General features: G+C 40.4%; 1 protein-coding gene across 6 annotated transcripts in view; it reads right to left on the bottom strand.

Moving 5' to 3' along the window:
- REPS2 (RALBP1 associated Eps domain containing 2) overlaps positions 1-23,879 on the bottom strand; it is a 213,469-nt gene that overhangs the window by 134,446 nt on the left and 55,144 nt on the right. For 5 of the 6 annotated variants that reach the window (XR_007460453.1, XM_049643524.1, XM_049643519.1 and 2 more), the window contains exons 2-5: positions 22,479-22,602; positions 10,361-10,509; positions 7,806-7,932; positions 1,636-1,733 (exon numbers count right to left, since the gene is read on the bottom strand). Coding sequence is in view for 5 of the 6 variants with exons in the window: in XM_049643524.1 (XP_049499481.1) it covers positions 1,636-1,733; positions 7,806-7,932; positions 10,361-10,509; positions 22,479-22,602 (498 nt within the window). In the remaining variant the exon portion in view is untranslated. The remainder of the gene's footprint in view (positions 1-1,635; positions 1,734-7,805; positions 7,933-10,360; positions 10,510-22,478; positions 22,603-23,879) is intronic. The other variant, XM_049643521.1, reaches the window with a different exon arrangement.

The following is a 23,879-nucleotide window of genomic DNA, read 5'->3' as shown; positions in this document are numbered from 1 at the left end:
ACAGACATGCACAGCACATCCTGTAGAACCTTTTAGATGAATCCCAGTCCCTCCAATGCCTTTCTTATTGTAAACCATCATTCTACAGCAGATGTGATTCTTATATTTAAAGACACATATTGTTGTACCACAGGACCTCTAAACACAACCAACTACTGCATCTGGGGCCCAGCTAAAGAAACAGCTCTTTGTTCCAGCTTGGAGGTGAAAGTGAGGTCTTCTGGACATAGGAGAGAATGGCATGTTAGCCCTCCAACATGGTACCAGTAAGGGATTTTCAAGCATAGTTCTTACTACACCCAATGCTTATTTATGTAGCAAGTTCGGAACATAGCCTCCCTATAGTATGGAACTCTAATGTAAAGTATTTTAAGCATAGATTTTGACACTGGGTCAAGGCCTGGTTTCAAATTCTGGTTCTTCCACTTACTGGCTATGAATAAAACTTTAGACCCATTACCTAACCTCTCTCAGGCACAGTTAACTCACCCACACTAATAGATATAACAGTACCTAGATCTTATAGTTGTAGGAAGCATTAAATATAAATACACAGCATATGGCTAAATTATTATCCTTAGGAAAGTTCTTTGTACAAAGACTACCACCTTAGAAGATAAAGTTTTGTCCATAACACAGTTCTAGGCCTAACAGAGTACCCATTCCCAGAGGGTATTCAGTGAACACCATGATCTTCCTTCAAAGGTCCTTAGTAATCCTTCTTCCTAAGTTGAACACTGACAAACCACCCAAAAGTAAACCCAGTTTTTTCGTAATTCCTCTCATGCAGACACATACACCAACATGCACACACCCTTTTTTTGAGAAAAGGACCTACCCAGCACAGAACTCAGAGATACTGCACAAGATAACAGTTGCAGATACAAAAAAACAAATGAGTTCTTTATCCAAAAGAAAACACTGGAGAAAGGGAAGCTGAAATTTTCTAAGCCAGGAGAAACGGAGACATCACTTGTGTTTCTGTCAGAATACTGCTATCTATTACATATAAGAAACAGTAGTTGCTGCCACACATCAAATAACTGTTCTCCAAAAGGCATGGACTAGGCACTGAGACAGAATGCCTAAGAACTACCCCTGCCTTCCAAAAGCCTGCAATGTAATTGGAGGCACAAAACAAAGGGCAACGGCTAAGTATGCACCAAATGAATAATAATAAAGAATAAGGCAAAAATAAGAAAGGCTGTTTTGGGGGGGAAAAACGTACTCCTGAGGGAGGTGCCTAAAGACTAAGTAGATACAGGTGGAAGGGCATTTTGACATACAAAAGACCAAGAACCAGCTTGGATTCGTCTAGAGACACCAAGAAAGTGTAGAAACACACGTTACAAAAAAGATCTAGGAAAATAGGGGTCCCTGGCTGGCCCGGTCAGTAAAGCAGGTGACTCTTGATCTTGGAGTCGTGAGCTCAAGCCCCACGTTGGGGGTAGAGCTTACTTTAAAAAAAAAAAAAAGATTAACGAAAATATACAAGCAACAGAACAAGAAGTCCAATATTTGCCCAAGGGGGCAGTTTTATATCTTCCTTGCAGAAAAAAAAAAAAAAAAAAGGGGCAGCCCATCAAAAAGCCATGTCCCCAAAGTCTGCCACTGGAACAACCCCACATCACTTACCCGAATAAGGGAAGCCTGATGGCGAGGGGGTTTGGTTCCTGGGGCCCCCGATGAGGGTCCTTCAGGCTGGACAAGGGGCTGTCTAGCTTCATAAGGAGCTGAAAAAGCAGGAGGAAAAGTCAGCACAGCACAGCACAAAAAGATTCCACCCAAAAATTATGATGTCACACTCAAACTGAGACTGTCTGTTCTTCAGGGAAGAATCAGCAAAGGAATTAGAGTTTATGTACATAGGGCCACCTTGTACAAACAAACCTGGGTGCAATCGAAAGCCATTTAACTGATTCATAAAAAGACAGGAAAAGATTTGCATCATGTTGAGATTAGGAATAAATCTGAAGGGTGTAATGGTAAGAACCTAAATTGGAATAGAAAGCAATAACAATAGTCAGAGAAGTGCCATATTATAAATGCTCAAATTCTAAGTATCTGGTAAATTCTATATACACCTGCCGGTTTAAAAGTCTTGCATTCATCATCCATCTTCCAAAGAAACAAGAAAATAAGTATGCATTTTGAACACTAAGAATCAATGTTACTATTTATTTTTCAAAAATAAATGGCAGAGTCTTCTTTTCCTTATTGGAAAGGATGTAAAATCAAGTAGAGAAAAATACAAAAAGGAATAAATGTATTTTATATTTATTATTTTATCTTTCAGTAACCAAACTAAAAATAATTTTGGTGACTTTAAGAAAAGTTTTTAAGCCACAAAAACAAAAGCCTTTTTCACTTTATTTCCCAAATATTTTATAATGACTTTGCCAATATGGTAGGAAAACAGTTAAACATAACCAGGTAGTATTCAGCTCCAACAGAAAAGAGAACTCATCACCCAAGATGAAGCCATTTTTGATTAACATTTCTGGTTGACAATTTGAGTTTTTGGAAGTATATCAAGAAGTAAAATGCTCGCTTCCTCTAGCTTCCTTATAAATAAGGTCCGGTAGAGGGTGCGGGGCAGCCTGTCACAGCACCACCCAGGGCAGACTCTGATCACCTGAAAATAAAGGGGGTGTAAGAACAGTACATCAGGAACAGCAAACCACTCTTGGGCTCACATCTGCTTTTTATATTTCCTCCAAGGGACTGGAACACAACATTATAACACAGTTAAAATACATTAAAACATCAAAAATCATTACCTGGCAAAGTATTAAGTAGATTTTCAGACCCTGCTAAGAATAAATAAGAATATAAAAAAACTGCAAAAGACACAAACCCAGGAATACATAATCCAAATGTTAAAAAAGAAGTCTCAGCCGGTAGGCAGGTGTCCTTCGAAGAAGGATTTTTAAGATCACTCCATTTTGACAGAACACTGAATATAACTATTAACGCCAGAAGGTTTGAACACAGTAAACTGCACCATGGTTGGGGTACTAGCGGTCATGAGCTTCCCCTGGGCAGCTGACCCTCCGTGCCTCTAATTCCCCTCAGAGGAAGGGAGCTTCTACTACACAGGAGGAGCACATATGCGAGGAGGCCACCTGGCCCGTGGCTCCAGCCCCTCACCTACAAGGGCCTTCCCTTGGAAGAGATGGACATATCTCATCAGTAAGGCTTGAACAAAGACTCAGCCACATGGGGCATCATTTTTGGAAAGGCCTGGCCTCAACGGCAGATCTTCTCTTCCTACTCCTATGGGAAGACTAGGATGGCCGTGCCTGCCCGTGACTGGAGAGGTGAGTGTACGAAGCCCATGTGGTCACAAATCTAAAACATGTGCTTCGATCAGCTCTGTCAGTATCAGAACTGATCATCAGACCATCATCAGTCTCACTCTTGTCCCATCCTCAGGTGGATCTCAACTCAGAAAGAGTTACTTACTGCCTCTACTCTCCTTCCTCCCAAATAAAACCTGGCAAATGCAACTCAATGCAAAAGAAATAATTCTCAGATCCCCTTACAAGAGGTTTCATAAGAACTAGAAGTTATCATCTTTCTCCAAAGGGAAGAACCCTAAAGATTTCATCACTCTGAGATTCAGTGTCAAACCAGAACGGGGATCACTAGCAAATGCACAGTAAAGACTCTACATCTGCCATCAACCCAATGAATGATATCCAGAAGGTGAATTTCAAGAACACTTAAGGGCATCAAAAACCAAACAGGTACCAGATCCTAAAAATACAAAGAAAATACTAGGCAACAGTTGAGCACCTACAATGTGCCAGGACCCGTGTTAGACACAGAGGTTTATATAACACTCCTCATTTGATCCACAGGGCAAACCTCTGAGGCAGACATTCTTCCACTTTACAGATAAGAAAAACTGAAACTCAGAAAAGCGAAATACCCATAGTCACACAGGCTAGAAATGCAGGCCCACCAAGTCTACCTTTAGACCCAGGAGACGGACATCACAGCCCATGCTCTTCAGAGAGTACATTCCTAGAATCAATACATCAGAATAAGATGTGTAAGAAAAGGCAGAACGGATATCTTGATACAGAGATAAGACATTAGGTATCAGAAGAAACAGGTAAGATTTGCAATAGTTGCCTCTGGAGATCAGAAATAAGTTGAGTGGGAAGGAGAAAAGTTGTTTTCCCTACAGGCATTTAAATATTTTTTAACTATATGGTTGTATTACTGTGATTTCAACGGTTTTTAAATATGGGTAGCAGCATCTGCCTCCAAGGGTTGTGCTAAGAAGAAAATAACACACATCAAGATCTCTGCACGATGCCTGGCACACAAGTCTCACCCACGGGACATGAGCTACAGCTACATCCAGCAGAGGTTAGAATAGCAGGAGCCAGGAGAGAAGTTGAAGAGGGGCTCTGAATCAGACTGGTCTGGAGACACTCAGTCTGATTTAAAACATACTCACAAACATTCCCCACTAGCCAGGAATCATGGCAGAATCTTAGACAGGGAAATGACCCCAGAAAAATGTATTCCTAGAAAATTATTCCACCGGCAAAACTCCTTTCTGAAAAGGCATAAATTAAGAATAATTCTAGAATGCTGGGCACCAGAGTCACTGCGATTTAACAGGTTTTAGATATGCCACTGTGTAGATCAAAAGGAAAACAGAGTACAGAAACAGGAAAGGGAATCCTGGGTTTGTCAGATGGGTTGATGACATGGTGAAGACAACAGAGAGTTAAAAAAAACAGATGGAAAAGAGCGTGAAGGCCTTAAGAAAAACTGAGTTCTGAAAACATGGGAAGAAAGAGAATGAAGACATGTGGGATTCTCTTACTTCCTGACCTGAGGATATAGGACAGAAAAGGAAGCAAACAGGTCAAGAAAATCCTCTGGGGGAGAATCTACAGACATTATACAAATAGGAGTGAACAAGCTGTGAAGTGAATATTATCAATTAGAAGCAAAAATCACAAGATTGAACCAAGTTGCAGATAGAAAAACTCTCCCTTCCTTTGACTTAGACAGATGGAGAAGTCTAAATGGTAGTACCTGTAAATGTTTTATTTCTGAATGACCTTGTTCACAACTACAGGGACCTAACAGACTCCTAATCAATGGCTAGAGCCAAAAAACTCAAACTCTTTGAGAAACAGGCAACTGACTGTTCACTCAGACTCCTCTCTATGGGTGTGCTGTGCAAAGAAGAACCCTCTGAAATGGTAGCTCGTCAAGTTTAAGGTTCATGATATAGGAGAAAAACCAGCAAGGGGTAACTTAGAAAACAATGTTCCAAGAATAAAAGAGTGACCACAAGGAAATGTCTTCATATCTGATATAATGTCTACAGTTAAAAAACACTGAAGGAAAGGAAACCACTGAGAGTACCAAATGCTGGCAAGGAACACTGAACTCTCACACATCGCCAGTGGGTATATACAGCCACTCTGTAAAACTCTTTGGCAGTTTCTTACACCCCTTCCCTAAGGTACAGAAATTCTACTCCTAGGTGCCAGGGAAATGACAATACATGTCACAAAAAGATTCACAAACAAATGTTCGTTGTATCCTTACTCATGACAGCCAAACACTGGAAACAAACCAAATGTCCATCAACAGGAGAGTGGATCATCAAATTGTGGTACATTCACACAATGAAACACAACTGAGTAATAAAAAGAAGCAAACTACTGAGACACACAACAATAAGAATGAACCTCAACCACTAATGCCAAGGGAAAGACAGCAGACACATAAGAGGAGTTGTTCAATATGATTCCATTTATATTAAGTTCTAAAAGAGGCAAAACTAATCTAAGGTGATAAAAATCAAAACAGTCCTCACATTGGAGGCCAGGGAGTGACTGGAAAGGGGCATCTGTAGGGTGATTGAAATGTATGTTTGTTTGTTTGTTTGTTTGTTTGTTTGTTAGAGAAAGTGCACACAGAAGTCAGGGAGAGGGTCGGAGGGAGACAGAAAATCTTAAGCAGCCTCCACACTCAGCACAGGACCCAATGTGGGGCTCAGTCCCAAGACCCTGGGATCATGACCTGAGCCAAAATCAAGAGTCGGGACGCTCAACTGACTGAGCCACCCAGGCGCCCCGGAAATGTTCTATTCTTGATCAAAGTGGTGGCTACATGGATGCATCCATTTGTCAAAACTCAACTTGGGAGATTTTTAAATATGTGCATTTTATCATTTAGAAAAAATAAGTAAGAATGAAGGCATGGACAACCTTGACATAGGCTTCTAAGAGTCAAGGAAGACGGAGAGAAGCAGATTGTTTCCTTGCCAATGGGGGGAATGGAAGCCCAATTGGAATGAGGAAAGAATGGGGCAAGAAGTAGAGACAGTGAATACAGACAAGTTTTTAAAGGAATAGCCAAATAGATATAGATAGATAGATAGATAGATATAGATTATAGATATAGATATAACAACCTGGTAATAGGCTGACTCAGTAGAACAAAAAATGACTCATGTGTGAATTAAAAACCAAAAAACAGGCACCACGCTGGGCATAAAACTCCAATGTCCAAGCCCAAATAACATTAAGAATCAAAAAAAGAGCTCCGCTTCTAAAACTAGGGAAATCAGGCAGGAGAGGCTAAAAGCAAAGTGAAGAATTCTCAACCCTATTTTGTTTCAGACCCCAATGGGACATTCGAGTTTAAGGAGAGTGATTTTTTGTTACTATCCCTGAACAGCATCATCTTGCATTTGCATAGGACTTAATTTCCAATCAGACTTTGTGTTTTCGCTAATCCTCACAACACCCCAATAGAATAGTGTTACCCCATTTTAAAAGAGGAGAAGAAATCACGGTTCAGGGCAGTTCAGTGTCTTGCCCAAGGTCACATAGCTAGTCACATAAACCCACACCTTCTGATTCCCATCAAAAAATTTTTTTCATTATGCCACACCGGCTCCTCTCTACAATATTACAGCCTCTCTATAGCCTAGCACACATTTTTATCTGTGTCCCTCTAGAACTCACCGCTATTTTCAACGCAGCAAAACCCTGCAGAAACTGGGTCATTTTCAAACACAGCCCACAAAATACAAGAGGAGGGTGATGAATAACCGATTCTAGAATACCTTTAATTGGTCCTATCTTAAACTACGAGCCAGAGCCCCAGGAGGACAAGGCACTGCCGTGAGTGCACGCAGCCTTAAGCACTGCAGGCTAGGCAGCCAACTCAGAACAACTAACGTACCTTACAGCTAACGCGGCCAGCACGGCGTTAAGTGTGAGTAAGCAGGCGACCCCACAACTGGGCACGCCACATGCTCTCAGCAAAATGCTTCCCCTACCATTTCCCTTATTCTTCTCAACCGCAAGAGCAAGATGTTTTCATTTATGTGATCTGTCTTTAAAGGTTGAATCAACTCTTTTGCTTTTGCAGAGTTATATTTTTAAGTAGTTTCAGAAAAGTCGTTGTTATATAAACATGTTTGGAATGTCTGCTGAAAGGAACAATTCCAGGACAATATAAACCTTCGACATGCAATGTTCCCAGGTAATGAAATCTATATACGAAGGATTAAATCATCTAAATCAATTACAAGTCGAAACTGGTTTGTTTCGGATAGGACACAAGGCACCACAAGAATACATTTCATTTTATTTTTTTAAAAAGCCTTGCTTGAGAGTACAAAATTAAATTGAGCCATGTTTCCAAAGACAGAGGTAATTAAGTCAGGAGATTCAGCAGCTGGTGGCGTTGCTGCCTGATAGATTAAGGAGTCTCTAGGACACTGTCTGGGACAGCTGGACAAGATCGCCTCTTACCTGGATGCATCTGCTCCGTGTTGCTCCGCAGTTTGCCGTAGGCATGGCTCAAGGGCACCCTCTGGTAATGAGGCGGGGAAGAAGGAGGGGAGGCGAGGGGTGACATCGTGGGAGACTGTGTTTCCTGCTTCAAAGGAACCAGAGCAGAGTTCAGAGGCAGTCACTTGAGAAGCCTGGTGCTTTGAACGGCAGTTAGGAAGTATAATGCAACTCTACCGCCGGTGAGACGGCTGATTTCACAAATGGGAGGAAATGTTTTCTCAAAAACACGGCTTGGTTAAAACGCAGTGTCTGAGGATTCAAGTCTCCCAGAGAACAAAGTCTCGCCAGCACTCAGTTACCTAAATTACTAAAACTAGCATGAAATGCTTTCCGTTATTCCACTAGTATTTTCCTTTGGAAAATGGAAAACAATGATCACATGAAATAGCATTCACACTCCCCAAATGTGATCTCTTCGTGGATAAATTCAATTTTCATGTGTTTATAATAAAGGCTCCTATTTCCTGGATTTACACTTACCAAGTCTTCCAGCAAATGTGGGTATTAAAAATACACACTTAAAATGCTTAATGCTAAATGTTGCTGGGGCTTACTGTACCAGAGTAAAATGCCAGCTTTTTCTTTTTCACACTAGGGGATAATGAAACAATTCATCATGGGCAAACCACTCCTAAACAGGAGGATGGAGGCTTAATAAGCTACAGTTCAAATCTCAGTTAAAATGTGAATTTTATGTAAGAGTCTGGCAAAGCAAACAACCTTACTCTGCTACTGTATTTCCTCTTTTTCAATGCTACCAATAAACTGGTAACTTTGGAGTACCCAAGTAACAAGGAAACAGTACTTTTAATCAACATGCAGACTATATAGGTACTGTTAGTCTAAAAAAAAAGGCAATCTGAGTTACTGATCAAATACTCTTCTTCAAGAAAAAGAAAAGAATATTTGAAGTGACCTCACACCAACAGATGGGATGGGCAGAGTACAAACCTACCCTCAGGTGAAAGGATGTGTCCTCAATCACGCAGCCAGGGATGGGCCTAGAAAGTCCCCAGAGTATCAACCATCTTGGGACAGCAGACCCTCATTCCTCTCCAAATGCTGGTAGGAAAACATGCCAGAGTACTGACTGAAGCTTCCTATACCCCTTTACATATATATCCCTAAAGAACTCATTTAAAATGTATCAAAATTATGACATCAACATTACACTGAGTTATTTAACAAGACATGCTATACCTCACTTGGCTATAAATATAAAACTTCTGCAGCAACACCTCATATATCCAGCATTATCATGGTGAGCCATATAGTTTTTCAACTTAATCCTTTGTTACACATTGCATTTACAAAACGTTTTGACTCATCTTCCTAAAATATGACAAATTTCTTGGTCTTATAGAAGATACTATATTCAATGTAATTTGACTTTTCTGCATGATTCAGTATCTTTATTAGAAGTATGAGCTGTACCTTGGTGCCCCCAGGGTTCACTAATGCATAAATAAGACTATTTACCTCTTTCTTGATAGGCATACTTTTCTGAAATTTTATACTTTCATCTCTACCAATCACCACCTAACTATTGCAATTAGTGCTCTAATTTTTAAAGCCTCTCCTCCCTACTCTTGTCCCTAACCTGCTAAATGTGAAATGGCAGCATTTCCCAAGTTGGCATCCCAAACAAGCCCCACAAGGAAGGATTCTCTGGAGAAACAAGTTTAGTAAACACAAATCTCCATGTCTCTTCACAGGGGGACTTGTCAGGGCCTTGAATTTGCTAATGAGCACTTATGAGTCTCTAAGCCTCAGAATGTAGTCTTTCACCCAAGGATATGAAGCAGCACTCTCCAAATATATTTAACCACAGAAACCTTTTCTCCAAACTTTTTTGTGAAGAGAGGATCTATTAAAAAGTCCTAGGGGCGCCTGGCTGGCTCAGTCAGTAGAGCATGTGACTTGATCTGAGGGTCTTGAGTTAAAGTCCCACCACGTTGGACTTAGACTTTACTTTAAAAAAAAAAAAAATCCTAGAAGTTCCATTTCAAAGAACCCATTTAGAAATACTGGTTAGAGAAATCAAATAAGTGTATTAAATCATACCCTTGGGGCACCCAGGTGGCTCAGTCAGTTAAGCCTCTGACTTCGGCTCACGTCATGATCTCACAGTTCAAGAGTTCGAGCCCCGTATTGGGCTGTGCTGACAGCTCAGAGCCTGGAGCCTGCTTCGGATTCTGTGTCTCCCTCTCTCTCCGCCCTTCCCCCACTCACACTCTGACTCTCTCAAAAATAAACAAACATTTAAAAATAAAAAATAAAAATCAGTGGCCTCACTCTGGACACAATCTACATTCAAGTAAGCTCTAAAGGGCGAATGGGTGGCTATACTTCAGCTTTTTCTTGCTACAAGGAAACTTCACTGGCTTCCTTCCAAGTCTATAATTGTATCCCAGATGGTGAGATTTGCTAGAAGCCTGACAGTAGATATGAAGCACGGCTATGTGAGGTTTCACTGTCAGAATCAAATGGACACCCCTGATCAGACTGTTTACCTGTTTATCCTCATCGTCCATTCTTTTGAAGGCATTTTTTTCTGTGATTAAATATGGAATCTGAACCTTAGTTCCATGCAGTTCAGTCGGGTTCCCAAATCGGATCTCAGCATCGGTCTTTGACATCAGAAAGCGAGGCAGCGGCAGTTCTTTAGGACCAGAATCAGAGAAGCTCAAGTGAGACTTTTTTAAAACTGTGAAAAGCGGAACTCAATGGCCAAAAGATGAATCACTTTTGAGGAAAAATTCCAGAGCACTAAATATAGATTAAATTTTTATTTTGACACAGTGAAGACTCCTATAATAATGTCATGATAGAAAAATGCTTCAGTTTTACCAAGCAATTCTGGCTTAACATTTTTAAATGCTGTCAAATCATCACGGAACATATTCAGGTTTTGGACTGATCTCCTACCTCAGCCTTTAGTCCGGCACCAGCTAAAAGGCTCTGATACTGTATGAACACAATATGTGGCAAATGAAACAGGCAAAACCCATATAACACACATTATATGCCAGATACTATATTAACATCTGCAAATATTACGTCATTCAATCCTCACAACTCAAGACTATCATTAGCCTTCCTTTTATTTTTTTTAATTTTTTAATGTTTGCTTATTTTTAAGAGAGAGTCAGAGCATGCATGAGGACAGGGCAGAGAGAGAGGGAGACACAGAATCTGAAGCAGACTCCAGGCTCTGAGCTGTCAGCGCAAAGCCTGACACGGTGCTCGAACTCATGGACCACAAGATCATGACCTGAGCCAAAGTCAGACACTTAATTGACTGAGCCACTGAGGCGCCCCCTGGGTGACAGTTTTTCACCCTATGTAATTCCTTAAGGAATTTTCACGCTCGATCTTCAATTGTCTTTTCATAATGAAATAAGGAAAATACTTTAAGTTACAGCGATCAGTCCGTTCAGCCAGATTCTACTGTCAAAACCATTAGCCACACTCACAATGCTACAAAGAGTTCAAACCCAACAGTCTGGAATATTTACTTATCTTTCAAATATCTGATAAAACTATTCTGAAACAGAAATGATGCTTTGGCACACTTCTAGTTCTCAGTGCAGCAAATCACACACAATCACACAACACAAAGGACTCCAAAAATGGGGATAATATTATGGATTATGCATAATGATTTGCATCTGTATCCATTGTTCAGGATAATACTCATCACTGTGCCTCCGCACTTCCATCAGCGCTCCATTCCAAACACAGCTGCACTTCCAATGATTGATGCTGTGCTAAAGCCAGAAAACATCTTAGCAACACAACCAAGTATCCCAGCTCCCCAGGCAAAGAAGGCCCCTGGTTCTCTAATATCCACATTGTGTTTATTTTTAGTTGCTATGTCCACATTTGATTCAAAGAAGTAGGCAATATGACAAATCCCTGCATGATCAATCAGCCAAAAGGCCCAAGAGACATAAATAGAATAAGCAATCTGGAAAATTAAACCGGGACTCTCCTCTAAAAAGAGGATGGCCACCATTTTTAACATTTTAACGTTTCCCAACCTCGGCAGCTCTCCAGTACTCAAGGCAGGAATGGACTTTAAAAGAAAAAAGGCAAAAGAAGAGAAAACATAGATTCTTAGTAAGTCAAATATAAGCTAATCCCATGGTTCTCTTCTCAGAAAGGGATTTCTTTCAGTTCGGTCTGCAAAAGGGATCTAAAAAGAAGGAACAAGCTCACATAAAATAATCTGCACCCTGATTGCCCATGAAAGGAGGAATTACTTCCAAACACTACTTGAGGGAGAAGAGAAGGAAAAGCCCACATGTGTAAACCCCCCGACTAGTGTTTCACTGGTGTTCAACAGATAATTCCAGGAACGAGAGAATACAAACACGAGATGATGAGTATCAACTATTATACAAGGACTCCCAGATACCCTTTAGGACCCTGTCACCTCACACACTGTCCTCCTTCCCTGGCTATGGCATTTCTCCAGAACTATTCACCTGGCAAAGATCCTCTCTCCTCCAAACAGCCACCAAACAGCAAAACACAAAATACAGCTGAATTTCTCCTGTACTTTCTTCGCTTATGTGGTTTTAAACAATACTCACTTAACAGATTGTCACCATACATAATAATCACCATATCACTGAAAATCTTAATGAAGGTGCTATCTCCCTTACACTGCTCCAAGCTTTCAAAAACTGCAAAGTAAAACTGTAGTCTGTAAATAAATACTCAGTCTAAATGCTTTCTAGTCATATGGACACCATATTTAATAGTGAAACTTTATTTGAAAGCTAATCAATAAAGTATCTGCTATCCAGTGATTTATGTCAAGTAATCACAAGAGAAGAGCCGTTTGTAGTAGTAGTTGGTTAGAATCTTTTCTCCCAAATGGAATTCAATTAACACAAGGAAATAAATAAAGAGTTCAAATTAAAGGTTTATAGGGGCCAAGGAGACAATGAGTGCAGCCATCCAAGGCAGTAATTTGTTTCATAATGCTACCTTAGGTTGTAGTCTTTGAACACAGAAACACTTTGTATATTAAATGACTATCTTTCCCTTCCACAAAGAAAACTATGCTTCTAAAGATATGACCCTCTAAAAAGTAGGGGAAAATCCTTTCATTTTCCATGTCTGATGGAGACAGGAATGTAAGAAATACTTCCATTTCCTCAATTAGAAGAAATGTGAACATAAAAAAGAAAACATAAATCCAATACCAAATGGTAAATGGCACTGGGGAGAGGTGGGACTGAGCATAGAACTCTGTCCTGTCTAAAATGGTGGCGGCTGTTTACTCTCCTTCAATACCATCCACTAGATATAATGCCAGCCACATCATTGTAAATTGTATAGTAACTAAAATTTTTTTAAGTGAAGAAACCAGTCACAAATATTGTATGATTTCACTTATTTGAGGGATCGGCAGACAAATGTATAGAGGCAGAAAGTAGAATGGGGGTAGCCTGTGACTGGGGAGAGGGGGAATGCAGAGCTGTTTAACAGGTATGAAGTGGGGCGCCTAGGTGGCTCAGTCGGTTAAGCGTCCGACTTCGGCTCAGGTCACGATCTCGCGGTATGTGAGTTCGAGCCCCGCGTCGGGCTCTGTGCTGACTGCATAGAGCCTGGAGCCTGTTTCAGATTCTGTGTCTCCCTCTCTCTCTGACCCTCCCCCGTTCATGATCTGTCTCTCTCTGTCTCAAAAATAAATAAATGTTAAAAAAAATTAAAAAAAAATAGGTATGAAGTTTCATATTTCTATTATTTTATTTGTTTGTTTATGTATTTATGTATGTATTTATTTAGACCAAGAGCACACAGGGGAGGGGCAGAAAGAGACCAAGAGAGAGAATCCCAAGCAGGCTCTGCGCTGTCAGCACAGAGCCCAATGCAGGGCTCAATCTTACGAACCTTGAGATCATGACCTGAGCCAAAATCAAGAGTCTGACGTTTAACTGACTGGGTCACCCAGGCACCCCATGGAGTTTCATACTTCTAAGATGAAAAGAGTTCTGGAGATGGATGGTGGAGATGGTTGCACACTAATATGAATGTACTGAACTGTACAATTAAAAAATGGTTAAGGCATGGCACTTGGCTAGTTCTGTCAGTAAAACACGCAACTCGTGATCTCAGGGTCAGGAGTTAGAGCCCCACAATGGGCACAGAGATTACTTTAAAAGAATAGTTAAGGGGCACCTGGGTGGCTAAGTTGGTTAAGCGTCAGATTTCAGCTCAGGTCATGATCTCACAGTTGATGGGTTCGAGCCCCACATAGGGCTCTGTGCTGACAGCTCAGAGCCTGGAGCCTGCTGGGGATTATGTGTCTCCCTTGCTCTCTGCCCCTCCTCTGCTCGCACTCTGTCTCTCTCTGTCTCTCAAAAATAAATAAAAATGTTAAACAAATTTTTAAAAATAAATAAATACTAGTTAAGATAAAAATAAACTTTATGGTAAACTTCATGTCATGTATATGTTATCAAAATTTTTCAAAACTTTTTCAAATAAAAAAGGAAATGGGTAAAATTAATTTTAATAATTATTTGAACCCAATATTATCATTACAATATATAATCAAGATAAAAAATATTAATGACTTCTTCCTTGCCAATTTGTATGCCTTTTCTTTTTGTTGTCTGATCGCTGAAATAGTTTACATTCTTTTTTTCAGACTAAGTTTTTTTTCAAACTCCCAGGTGTATTTTACCTGCACTGCACACCTTGATTCAGACACACCACATTTCAAGTGCTCAGAAGCCACACTAGTATGGCTACTGGCAATGCTACTGGAACAGCTCAGTTCCAGTTGACAGGTGACATGAAGGAATGTGACCAGAAACCTGGATTTTACTAAGAAATACCACACAATGTTAAATGTTAACACAACCAATTCATTTCTTTTTAAATTATGTAAGGAGTATTTGTATGGAGGGATAATTTTTATAAATCTTAAGTGTACTATTTGAAGAGTTCTGACAAACACATACATTAAGCACATAACACCCAAATTAAGATAGGACATTTCCATCATACAGAATTTTCCTTCCCATCCATTTCTAGTTAATCCCCTCTCCTTGTCCCACTCTGCAACCCCTATTCTAATCTCTAAATCCACAGACTACCTTCGCCATTACAGAACTCCACATAATGGAATCATTCAGTAATAATCCTTGAGACTTAGATTCCTTCACAACATTTTGTAAGAATCATCCAATGTAATGTATGTAGACAGAGCTTATTCTTTTTCATTGCTATGGAGTAATCCATTTTTATGAACATATTGAAATTTTTAAAATCCATCTAGGCTGTTTCCAGTTTCGGGCCATTATGAATATAAATGTTACAAACATTCTTATAAATGGCTTTTGATGAACATGAATTCATTTATCTTGGGGATAAACCTATGAGCTGTATATTCCATGAGTTAAGAATGTGTTTTACATTTTTTAATGAAAAACATCAAAAGAAAAATAGGGTGCCTGGGTGGCTCAGTCGGTTAAGCGTCCGACTTCGGCTCAGGTCACGATGTCACAGTTTGTGAGTTCAAACCCTACATCAGGCTCACTGTTGATGGTGCAGAGCCTGCTTGGTATTCTCTCTCTCTCCCTGTCTGTGTCCCTTCTGTGTGCGTGCTCTCTCTCCCTCTCAAGATAAATAAATAAACTTAAAAAAAAAAGAAAATAAAAATAGCTTGTGATGTGAAAATTGTATGAAATTTAAATTTCAGTGTCCATAAATAAAGATTTATTGGAACACAGCCATTCTTGTTTGTTTACATAGTGTCCATATCCGCTTTCGTAGTTCAAGGGCAGAGTCTGTAGTGAATATAATCAAGATAATCAAGATGCAGCAAAGGCCATATGATTCACAGAGTCTAAAATATCCACCACCTAGCCCTTTACAGGAGAAGTTTGATCCTAGTCTTACACAATGCCTACAGTTAAAGTAAAATGTAGTCTTACTAAAACAATAAAGTTTCATTTAATGGAAAAATACTTTACACTGCTTGCATATTTAAATTTTAAATAATTTCTATTAAATTAAAATTTTAATTTCTCAGTCAACACTAACCAGATTTCAAGTCCTCAACAGCCAGCCAAATGTGGCTAACAAGTACTATATTAACACAGTTTCGACGCTTTTCCAAAATTTTAACATTACCTGATCTTATGCCCGCAACAACCCTGTAAGGCAGGTACTACTGGGACACCCCTTCCCCAGGTGAGCCACGTGAAGCTCAAAGAGGTTAGGAGGGCACCACTTTGTATGAGGGCACACAAAGAAAAAGTGATGGTCCAACCATTCAAAATCCAGCAGTCTATTGCTGTGACCCACACTCAGCCACTAGGCTCTACTGTCATGCTAAAAATCAAAACGTTCTTTCTACTGCAGGTTTGAACACTCAACATAAAACTGCGCCATTTCAGAGCTGGAAAATGGTCTAGAGAAAACCTGCTGGAAAATCCACATCTCACAGGTGGAGAACTAAGCCCAGGAACGTCTCAGACATGCAGCAATATGGTGACAGGACCATGAGCGTAACACTCCTGCCTGCAGGGGCTCCCTCCTCTTGTAATTTTTGGAGGGGTCATGGCAAATCAATTACATTTACTCATTATCAATGTCATCAAAGGGCATTTAATCAAAACAACCATCGTAGAATTGAGTACATTTCATTTTATAAGTAACTCACTCTTTTGTCCTAATTCTTTCTCCTTTCACTACAGACTGTGCCAGACTGCCACTAGATCAATAACCAGTCTGGGGAACACAGCCTAGAGGCTATGTGAGCCACATTATTGCACTATTAGCATTCGGAGACTCCCAGAGGGGCTGTAGAAAGAAATCACGGGGTCTGTCATCTTGGTTAAGAAAAAAAATTCCATCTTTATTCTCCCTACCCTAACCAAAAATTTGCATTTCTTTCAATTATGAATGTAGGCAACAAAGCGCTGTAGTATCATTAGCAGCACCTGTAACTTTGCCACCCACCGAAATCAGATATTTATATATCACATTACACTTGTTGTAGACATCTTCAAGTACTGTTTACGCTCCTCACTACTTTGAAAGTATGGTAGTTATTTAGGTCACTCTTAGGTCTCTTATTTAATACATTAACGAAGTAGTATGGATATTGCTATATAACATTCTTAAGTATCTTAGTTTTAATTTCAATATAATTGGTTTCCTTTGGACTCCTACGTCTTTGTATGTATTTAGAACATTATTCCAAGAAGGAGTGTCAGGCTGCCAAAGGAGCCCATGACACAAAACAGGTTACAAAACCTCCTCTAAAAAGCCCTACCTATACCTTCTCTCAGTCCTCACACCCCCCACGGCCAGTCCTCAGAAAGAAGGAAGGGACAGTTCCCAGGGCAAGTGTCCACCATGTGGTTTCCTCATCAGGAATTCTCCAATGGTCCTCAATTTCACCCCCTGCTTCTCTCCTCCTAAATTATCCTAAGGTTTCACCATTTGTTTAACCAGCAAAATAGGGTGAGGCTAGAGAGATGCCTAGTGCCAACATTTAAGGAGGTGCTCACTCTCAGGATCGTGTAAATGCAGAATCAGCACTTGTATGGCCCAGAGTGTGACTTTCCCCTTAAAGTTATGTGCCCTGGGTGCCCCTGGCCTCACTCCAACTCAGGTCCCGATATAACCAAAACTATAAACACAGTTTAAGCAAAGCTCTTGAAAATGCTCTATTCGGTTTTCATTAGAACTCGCTCTCGGGGCGCCTGGGTGGCTCAGTCGGTTAAGCGGCCGACTTCGGCTCAGGTCACGATCTCGCGGTCCGTGAGTTCGAGCCCCGCGTCGGGCTCTGTGTTGACAGCTCAGAGCCTGGAGCCTGTTTCAGATTCTGTGTCTCCCTCTCTCTGACCCTCCCCTGTTCATGCTCTGTCTCTCTCTGTCTCAAAAATAAATAAAAACGTTAAAAAAAATTTAAAAAAAAAAAAAAAAGAACTCGCTCTCAACCCCAGCTCCACATAAGAATCACAAGGGGGAGCTCTTAAAAATCCCCACGTTCAGGCTGCACTCCAGGGCTAATTAAATGAGAATTTCTGGAAGTGGCCCCAGGCACCTGTATTTTTTAGTTTGCACTTAAAGCTCTCCAGCAATTCTCAAGTGCAAACAAGGCTGGGAACCACAGCCTGAGAAAGAGGACTTCTTTAGAAATCCCTTAGGAGTTCTGGGTGAACCTGAAATCCAAATGTTTTTTGTTTGTTTGTTTTTTAAATATTTTTTTAACGTTTATTTATTTTTGAGACAGAGCATGAACAGGTGAGGGTCAGAGAGAGAGGGAGACACAGAATCTGAAACAGGCTCCAGGCTCTGAGCTGTCAGCACAGAGCCCGACACGGGGCTTGAACTCACGGACTGTGAGATCATGACCTGAGCCGAAGTCGGATGCTTAACCGACCAAGCCACCCAGGCGCCCCTGAAATCCAAATGTTTGAGATTAAAAAGTGACAGATGATTAACACTCGGTCCTCATTCATCAGCATTCATCTCTTCATTCATTCAACAAACATGCCTTGAGTGTCCACAGTGGTACACAGAGCAGGGGCTACCAGATCCTCCTCCCTTCCCTTTAGGTAAGCTTGCAGACTAGTGAGGAAGACAGAAATTAGACAAACCTATAAAGGAGTATTTACAAACTGATGAAAGTGCCATAAAGGAGCAGATGCTGAAAGTAAAGTAGGGAGGGGACAGTCACACAGAAGCATCATCTAACAGGATTAACCCATCCAAGGATTACCTAACTCCCTAGGGACATGTACTTTTGTTTTGACTTACTGTTTACTCTTCATTAGGCATCTTACAACACTGAAAGGATCGATATTAACTCATAGAAAACTGTTAGCTAACTAACCTTGTCTAATAGCAATGCAGGTGAATTTCATCCCAGAACAGAGTCTAATAGCCAAGTCACAGTTTTATTGCTCTATAGGGCATTCATCAATTTTATATGTAATTTAGCAATCTTATTCCAGCATTCTTTCCTTCCAGGACTATAAATACTTCTGACTCTCCTGTACTTTCCTGAGCCAGCTTTACTCTATGCTGGTTCCTTCATTAATGAATTAATTTGACAGAACCTACTCTAGACAGGATGGTGGGGACAGTGCACAAATCCCGAAGGATGAAGAGGAAGAGCTAGCCATGGAAAAGAGAGGGGGAAAGAAACAGACTGCGGGGAATCCAAAACCTCGAGACAACATGGTCTTTCTTGCAGCGGGAAAGAGATGGCCCAGAAATGGCTAGAAGGCCAGGGAGGCTGGGGGCAAGAAAGAGAACACAAGGCGGGGCAGGTTTAAGATGAGGACAGAGGAGGAGGCAGAGACCAGATCACTCAGGGCCCTACAGATCAGTGTAGTGACTGAATTTAGTATGTACAATAAGCCAACCAGGGGAGGATTTCAAGGAGGAGGACAAAATGATCTGATGGATATTGCGATATTGCCTACTGCCGTATAGGCAAAGAGGCTGGAATAGAGAAGAGAGGAGGCCAAGAAATCAATGACAAAACCACTGTGGTATCCAGGTGAGTGGCTGAAGGTGGCCCAGTCTAGTAGGATAGAGAGATGGAGGGAGAAGGCAATAAGACTGGAGCCACACTGCCAGGACTGCTGACAGATTACACTGTGGACCGAGGCAAAGGGTGGAATCAAGGATGACTTCTAGGCTCCTGGCTTGAGCAACTGTAGATGGTGGTGGCTTTGACCAAAATGGGCAAGGCTACAGGTTAGAGGTTAACACACACATACACACAGACTCATGTAATTCATGAAGTAAGAACGGACTCATAACTCCCTGAGTGTCATGAGGCTACTACAGCCTTTCCGATCAGGTTCTCACAGAGCATCCTCTTTGGCCTTCAAGGTTTGTGTCATCAAACATTAAGTGAATGGATTTCAAGCAACAACTTGGAAAATTCTAAGTGGCAGCTCAAAGTTTGGCCTAATCTTGCCCTCATTCTTACTTAACATATGCTGACTGTAAATAACATTTATTTAATAAATCTTTAAGTGAAGGAAGAAAATTCAAAATTAACTGAGTATAAACTGTCAGAGGCAAAAGGCAGCATCAGGATTTATAAGGTACAACTGAGAAAGCCTTACACTTAAGAAAAAGCGTTAATCCTTGACACATGTGATAATTTAGACACTCCTTCCCCCCTCTCTCCTCCTAGGAAATTAAGCTGTAGATGTAGGCACAAATCCCGTAAAAGACCGGTCTAACTTAAAATAAACAACAAAAGTGTCAGAAATTTATTCTTGTATACAAAAAGCAGCTTTAGCTTTTCCAGCAGATAAAAGTTGGAAGACACAACAATAAAGCTTAATGACCATTTACAGTGGAATGGAAATTTTCAGTGTCTACCACAAGTCCAAATACAATGTGATGTGACTCTAATCATAGCAAGTGACTTATAGCAGTGACTGCTCAGCCTTGTAGTCATAAATACCAAACTTGCCACTGAAATAACACTCCATCAAAAAACCTATTTCGGGGTGCTTGGGTGGCTCAATCAGTTGAGCATCCAGCTCTTGATTTCAGCTCAGGTCATGATCCCAAGGTTGTAGGATCGAGGTCCAAGCTGGGCTCCATGCTGTGTAGAGCCTGCTAAAGATTCCCTCTGCCCCTCTCCCCACTCTCTCAAAAAAATAAATGAGTAATGAATAAATAAAACAATTTTTTAAATCTATTTTAAGAAACCAAATTATGTAATACCGAGGGATGCCTTTTGGGGTCAGATTTTTTCCCCACTCAGAAAATACTCTGTGATTCCAGATTATAATCAGCACCTTAATAAAGAGAATAATCAAGAAGAGGCTACTATGCATAGTAATGAAGAGCACGGCAACTGGAGACTGAGATTCTGGCTCCAAATTCTACTAACCTGAAGGCTTTAGGCAAATTACTCAAGGCCCCCTAAACTTCAACTTCAATAATCATCTGTAAGATGAGGGTAAAAAGAGTGCCACAGTAGAGACTTCCAGTGTTCATCCACAGAAAGTTCTCTCCTTGCGGGTACAGGGGACAACTGCATGCCCCACCCCCCCCACCACCCCCCACCCCCACCGCCCCAGTCTACCCTGCAGTTCAGTGGATCCACGTGACAAGTTCTGGCCAATGCACTGTGAGCAGCAGTAACATGAGTCACATCCAGGACAAAGCATTTAAATTGCTAGGGTGAGAAACTATTTCTCTGTTGCTTGGGGGGGGGGGCACAAGATCAAGCAGCCAGGATCACAGAGGCACCACATGGAGGGCAGCTGCCCTAGAGGGTCACCATGACCCACTGCAAAGCAGGAAGCGAACCTTCATTTTGTTAAGGCACGGGGATTCCAGCGGAATTGGTTTCACAGTTTCTCGTACAGAACGTAAACACAAACACCTAATTTAGTAGGATGCTGGGAGGACTAAATGAGTTGGTACCTGGCACACAGTAAACCTTTAATAAAAATTAGCAGGATGATTGTGACTCTCTGATGGTTAGCGCAAAAGGACTTTGTTTCCCATAGTCAAGCCATCAGAATCTTCTCAGAGTTGTTCTACAAGGTTCCTGAACTCACTTTTACGTTTACAAGGCTTCACAGGACACATGTGGACAGTGGAGTGGTTTTTATCTCAAAATGAGGAAAAGGAAAAAGTTCCTGCATGGCTATGTGAGCATATGGAAGTAACTTGTATCAGAGGACGTGAGCATAACCCTGGAATAATCACCTTCTTCATAGGTACTTGTAAACCCAATACTGAGACAGTATAAATGATGCTAAGAGTTTGGGGCTTTGCTTTTTGTTTAAGTTGTGGAGAGTACTCAAACACTCAGTGGGTTGGGGGCAAGGATGGCAAGATAAGAAAATTTTAAACCAAAACTTTGAGAAGCTAAGTTCATTCTGCCAAAATTTTGGTAGCTCCATAGTACTTAATAATGATTAGAACGGTTATTTAGGAATTGGGGGATTAAAGGGCGCCTAGGCGGCTCAGTCTGTTGGGTGTCTGACTTCGGCTCAGGTCATGATCTTGTGGTTCATGGGTTTCAGCCCTGTGTCAGGCTCTGTGCTGACAGCTCGGAAACTGGAACCTGCTTTGGATTCTGTGTCTCCCTCTCTCTCTGCCCCTCTCCTGCTCATGCTCTGTCTCTCTCAAAAATAAACATTTAAAAAAATTTTTTTAAAGGATGATCATATACAATATGACTGGCAGGGACAGGAAAGAAAAAGGGACAGCTCCATTCATACTCTCCCAGGTACTTGTGCCCTTGTCCCTAAAAGAACTTCAAATGACACTGCATATTCCTCAAGAGGAAAATTAAACTAAATGTTACTATTTTGCCACAGGCTCTAGAATTCCTGTCCTGATCTCTTTCTGCTAAAGAACAAAATCTATTTCAGCTTTAATTCAGTTAAAAGGAATGAATCTCAGGTCACTCTCTTATTTTTTTCCTAAAGAAACAAAAAGAAAGTAAGACACCCACTACATTTTCTTACTTCATTTAACAGACACCTTGTTAGAAGCAAGGAGAAATTCCATAAATGCTTATACAACAAGCCCACTAAAAATGGTTCTCATAAACAAGACACCTGTTGTGGACAATCAAACGTAAAAATGGGAGATACTTACCACATTTAATACTCTCTATCCGTACAGGAAGGCCAGACTGTGCTGCAGCAATCAATTTTAAGGCAATGTAAAACTGTGTTGGACCAAAATAACCAACCCGCTTTGCACCACACAGTTCTGTGATCTGAAAACAGACAAGAAAAACCAGGCTGAAAACCCCATTTCATAACAGGAAAATGAGACAAGATATATTATGAAATCCCAAGGATTTCACAGCATAGCTAACCAAAAACTCCCTGGAGAACCTATGTGTACACACTGGCTGGGGGGGGGGGGTGTCTTGCAGTTCACAGGAAGATTTTCAGGTCAGATCATTAAATTCTACCTACTCATGATATTTCAGGACTCAGTGATTATTCCTCCTCTTTCAAAGAGAAAAAGAAAGGTGACAAAGGATGGCTGTTACTGTTCTTACAAAAGAGAGTGACTTGTTTCCGGGGGCAGGTACTAATGTCCAAAGTCTAGAAGAGCACTGGGGTGAAAAGAGAACACGTTAGTCATTACCACTACTTGTGGATTATCCCAGCTGATCAAAACTAAAAGTGAATTAATTATTCTTAAAGTTTTCAGGCAACAGTATTTCCTAAGCATTAAAATTACAATCAAGAGTGCTCACTTCAGAGAAACAAAAGAGAGGGGGCTATGAGCACAAATATCTTCAAGATCCTGCAATCTTTAATTTGCAGACCTTAAACTAACACATACCCTATTTGGTAGTTTAAAGATAACAAATATTCAGTAACTTTTTAAAGTTATTTCAAAGTAATAGATACTCAAAAACTCAAATAATAGTAAGGGGGGTGAAGATCTAAAAAGCACCCCCCACTTCCTATGGTCCAGAGGAAACCATTATATTCTTTTGGAAATGTTCTATGCATATATGTATATGTATATATACATATGTACATATATATATATACATATGTATATATATGTATATGTATACACGAATACATATATATACATATACATACATATATGTATGTATACATGCATATACATATATACGTGTATATATGTATATATACATATATATACATATGTATATATATGTACATATGTATATAAATGTTTGTATATATAGCACACACCTGTGTTTTTCCTCTTGTGTATCCAATACTTGATACAAACAGAATACCACATACTATTAGCAACTTGTTTTTCATTTAGCATTATCCCTTGAAAATCTTTTCTATCAGCACGGTTAAAATCACATCCTTCTTTTAACAACTACATGATATTCTGCTATAAATATACACCGTGGTTTCTTTTTTTAGTTAGTCCTTATGGATGGGCTTTTAGATTTCCAAACTATAAACAGCCACTAATTAATCTTAAGAAAATTCCTATGAAAATTCAACTCGGATGTCAGCAAAAAAAGGGGGTTATGAGGGCTTCCAA

Source organism: Panthera uncia, chromosome X, assembly GCF_023721935.1.
Source record: "Panthera uncia isolate 11264 chromosome X, Puncia_PCG_1.0, whole genome shotgun sequence".
NCBI lineage: Eukaryota > Metazoa > Chordata > Mammalia > Carnivora > Felidae > Panthera > Panthera uncia.
The sequence above is the reverse complement of the archived record's forward strand: the minus strand, read 5'-3'. Positions and strand labels throughout refer to the sequence as shown.